Genomic DNA, 4,536 nt, shown 5'->3' on the forward strand with positions numbered 1-4,536 from the left:
CCACAAGCGCTCCAATTGACGTTCTTTTGGGCGGTGAACACGTTTGGTCTACAATCACAGGGAAAAAGTTGTACGACAATACGGGCAAACTCATTGCAATATCATCGATTTTCGGATGGGTCATCAGCTCTATAACGATGCCCCAAGCTAACAACGCTTTCGCTTTGACATCATACATTGATGTTAACGCTTCGCTCCAGAGGTTTTGGGAGCTAGAGGACATCAGTTCCACAACCAAATTGGAACCTGATGATGAGCAGGTGGAGAAACACTTTCTCGCTACGCACACTCGAGATGAAAGGGGAAGTACATCGTGGAACTTCCATTTAAGGTCACTAATCCTGAATTTGGGGATACTCTACAAGGAGCTCTTAACTGTTTCCAATCGGTGGAACGACGCCTACAACAAGATGCAAATCTAAGAGCAAAATATGTCAACTTTATGAGGGAATACTTCGATTTGGGGCATATGCGCGAACTGCCACCAGATGAAGTCAATAATGCACAACGGTTTTATCTACCACATCACCCGGTTTTGGGTCGGAAGCTGAGAGTAGTTTTCGACGGATCATTTTGCGACACCAAAGGCAAATCACTAAACGATTATCTCTTTACAGGGCCTAGCATTCAACGCGATCTATTTGCTGTCTGCTTGCGCTTTCGGATGTATAAATTTGTATTCTCAGCCGACATAGTCAAGATGTTTCGGCAGATTTGGGTGAACGACAAACACCGCGACTTCCAGAGAATTGTCTGGAGAGAAAGGCCATCGGATCCAATCAAACACTATCAACTATGCACCGTCACTTATGGCACCTCATGTGCACCATTCCTGGCTGTTAGGGTATTAGAGCAACTGGCTACTGATCATCAGCAGGAATTCCCGAATGCTGCAAAAATCTTACAAGAGGATTTTTATGTCGACGATGTGCTCACTGGGTCAAACAGTGAGGAGGAACTGATACAAAATCGAAAGGAACTTATTCAACTTATGTCCTGTGCTAATTTGGAGCTTGGGAAATGGGTATCAAACACACCTCGCATACCAACAGAAGGAACTGATTCTACACAATCATCTCCAGTCAAGGTTCTTGGACTTTACTGGCAACCTGGTCTTAATACATTGTCTTATAATGTTGGTCTAAAAGGAAATGTCGATTGTACAAAACGACAAGTTTTATCGGATGTCTCGCGGATCTTCGATCCACTTGGGCTTTTGGCACCAATTGTGGTCCAATTCAAAATACTCTTTCAACAATTATGGCTTCTCGATTTGGGATGGGATGACAAACTCCCTAAGCAACTAGCGGATACTTGGCTCAAATGGCGAGCAGATTTGGATATGCTACAACACATTCAAATACCCCGGTTGGTTGTCAACGACACCGACAACATTGAATTGCATGGATTCTCCGATGCATCTACGAAGGCATACGCTGCTGTAGTGTACAGCAGAGTAATCAACAAGGATGGCTCGATTTCTACATCGATTATGGCTGCGAAGTCTAGGGTGGCTCCGCTAAAGCAGCAATCTCTGCCCGCCTAGAGCTTTGCGCGGCACTTCTCCTAAGTCAACTCATACGTTCGATAAAGGCGGCACTTCGACATCAAAAGGTCACGGTTTTTGCATGGTGCGATTCCACAATCGTTCTCTATTGGCTATCATACGCACCCTCTCGACTAAAGACATTTGTTGGGAACCGAACTTCGGAAATTCTGGACACCATTCCAAGGCATTATTGGCGTCATGTGGACTCCAAATCAAATCCAGCTGATTGCGCATCCAGAGGTCTCATGGCTGCAGACCTAAAGGACTTTCAGTTATGGAGGAATGGCCCGTCATGGATACGTGACGCGGATCAGTTTCTGGTAAGGTTAAACAACTCACAAGTCTGTTTGAATATTTCAGAAAAGAACATAGAAAAGGAAGTCAAAAGCAATTGTCTGACTGCATTAGTAGAGGCAGCTCCTGATCATCCACTTGATCATCTTGTTCAACGAGTATCTTCATGGTTGACGCTCGTTCACACGGTTGGCTATGTCCTTCGCTTTCTACGGTGCACGAAGGGTCCATTTGGGGACAAGGGCTCAAACTGTCTTACGTTTGAGGAAATCACCGCGGACGGCATTGTATGCTTGCGCCACGCGCAAACCTGCTTTCAGGATGACTATCAATTGCTACTCGCAAATAAACCATTGCGAAGTCGATCTCAGCTGGCTAAACTCTCGCCAATGATCGACAAGGACGGACTACTCAGAGTTGGAGGACGCTTGCACCACTCGCAATTGTCCACAGAGGCGAAACATCCAGTTTTGCTACCGAAATCTCATCGCATCACCAAGCTGATACTTGAATACGAACACAGGGTCAACCTGCACCCTGGCGTCTCATCACTCTTTGTTATGGTACGTCAAACATTCTGGATATTTGGCGCAAGGAACTTGATAAGGAAGTCACACACGACTGTTTGGCTTGATTTCGACAGCGGCATCATACATCACAACAAAGGATGGCTGATCTACCCAGCATTCGTGTCACTCAGGCACTTCCATTTGTAAACACTGGATGTGACTATGCTGGTCCAATCCTTCTTAAGGATGGAAAGGGGCGCAAACCGCGCATTGGTAAGGGCTACATATGCCTATTTGTTTGTCTGGTCACATCGGCAATCCATCTGGAACTTGTAACGGACTTGAGCACCGACTCATTCTTGGCCGCGCTAAGACGTTTCGTCTCTTTGCGTGGCAAGTGCAACAAAATCTATAGCGACAACGGAACGAATTTCATTGGAGCTAAACGCTCTCTTGATGAAATGCAGAAGCTGCTGGCATCTCAACCACACATCGAAAAGGTTAGGAATGCTCTGGCTAATGATGGCATTCAATGGGTATTCATTCCACCACATGCTCCTCATTGGGGAGGAAAATGGGAATCTGCAGTCAGATGCGTAAAGCTGCATATTCGCCGAGTGATTGGGAAATCTACTCTCACCTACGAGCAGATGCGAACTCTACTTGCACAAGTCAGTGCGGTGGTCAACTCACGACCCTTGTGCTACAACTCGGACACAGATATCAATTATTTGTCGCCAGCACATTTCTTGATCGGCAGGCCTCTCACAACTATACCAGAGGCAGACTTAGGCCACATCCCCGTGGGCCGACTTGGGTACTGGCAAAGTATCCAATCTATGATGCAAGGTTTCTGGAAGCAATGGCATCAGGAGTATCTTACCACATTGCAACAGCGTCCAAAGTGGACCACTACAACACCAAATATAGCAGTGGGAGATGTGGTGCTTGTAAAGGAATCGAACACCCCACCAGCTCACTGGCATCTGGCGCTGGTTCTCGAAGCGGTTAGACTCAAGACCTCTTCGGGAGAATTAACTCGGCCAATCACCAAGGTTGCGGTATTGCCCCGTTCAGAAACTGTGTTTCAGGGCGGGCCGGGATGTTCAGGAACGGATTGCGTTTATCGATAAGTCAGATGTAGTTGTAAGAATCGACACATACATAAGCATTGTACACACACACATATTTGTGCGCTGCTGCGACAGCGCTTTTTCTCTTTGGTTTAGTAATAAATTGGCACTCAACTGATTCAGTAGCGAAGAAATAAAAGTGAAGTTATCCAACTTAATTTCAAGGTACAGTCCACTGCTAGACCAAAGCAACACCAAATAAGCCGTTCGCAATGTTCCCAATTATATCTAAAGGCGATCGTCGTAGGCGTTCTATGTGAAGGAGATCATTTCCTGTCCGTAGCTCTGAGTTGACATGCTCGAAGTGCCTCTGCATTGCGGTGCATGCCTCTGGAACCTTCATTAACACGCATATTTCTCCAACCTTTACTACTCCATCTGAAAATGTCTTCAGCTCGGCCCAATATGGTTCGAGATCGTAGAATGCCACAATAGTCCAGTCAGACGTTGCCATCCTTCCTGTGCCAATACTTTCATAGTATATGCCTGGTTTGGGGTTGAATCGAGTTATATTAGTTCTTTGAGCAAATGCTATAGGCAATAACAACAGCATTAGGCAGATCGTTGGACTAATTCCCATTGCTCTGGAATCGATCGCTGTGTTATTGGCTCTGCATTTGGTTGGGCTACTAATGGTTCTCCAATCAATAGGTGGCCTGGGGTTAGAGCTGTTAAGTCGTTGGGATCGTCTGAGTTTGGCGTTAACGGACGAGAATTCAGCACTGCTTCAACATTGACAATGATGGTAGACAGTTGTTCGAACGTTAAGTTTGCTGTCGATACGTTTTTTAACAGTAAATGCTTAGCGGACTTTACCGCAGCTTCCCATAATCCTCCGAAATGTGGAGACCGTGGTGGTATGAACTTAAATTGCACTCCTTTTTGATTGCAAAATTCCTTGATACTACCTGCTGCCGTTTCTGAGTGTATTGTATCGGTCAGTTCCTTAAGTTGGTTGTTTGCTCCAAGAAAGTTTGTTGCATTATCGCAGTATAATGTCTGGCATCTTCCTCTGCGCCCAATAAAGCGCTGAAGCGCGCCCACAAATGAG

At 45.8% G+C, this 4,536-nt stretch overlaps 2 protein-coding genes across 2 annotated transcripts; both read left to right on the forward strand.

Moving 5' to 3' along the window:
* The first annotated feature begins 700 nt into the window (after positions 1 to 700).
* On the forward strand, positions 701 to 1,546 carry LOC124461830. Its single transcript, XM_047013290.1, has one exon. It carries the CDS (start codon positions 701 to 703, stop codon positions 1,544 to 1,546), a length of 846 nt encoding a protein of 281 aa, XP_046869246.1.
* A 248-nt stretch (positions 1,547 to 1,794) lies between these two features.
* On the forward strand, positions 1,795 to 3,485 carry LOC124461831. The gene is made up of 2 exons (XM_047013291.1): positions 1,795 to 2,406; positions 2,487 to 3,485. The coding sequence occupies exons 1-2, from the start codon at positions 1,795 to 1,797 to the stop codon at positions 3,483 to 3,485; spliced, it is 1,611 nt and encodes a 536-aa protein (XP_046869247.1).
* The last annotated feature ends 1,051 nt before the right edge of the window (positions 3,486 to 4,536 follow it).

The sequence above is a fragment of the Drosophila willistoni genome, unplaced genomic scaffold, assembly GCF_018902025.1.
Source record: "Drosophila willistoni isolate 14030-0811.24 unplaced genomic scaffold, UCI_dwil_1.1 Seg676, whole genome shotgun sequence".
Classification (NCBI taxonomy): Eukaryota; Metazoa; Arthropoda; class Insecta; order Diptera; family Drosophilidae; genus Drosophila; species Drosophila willistoni.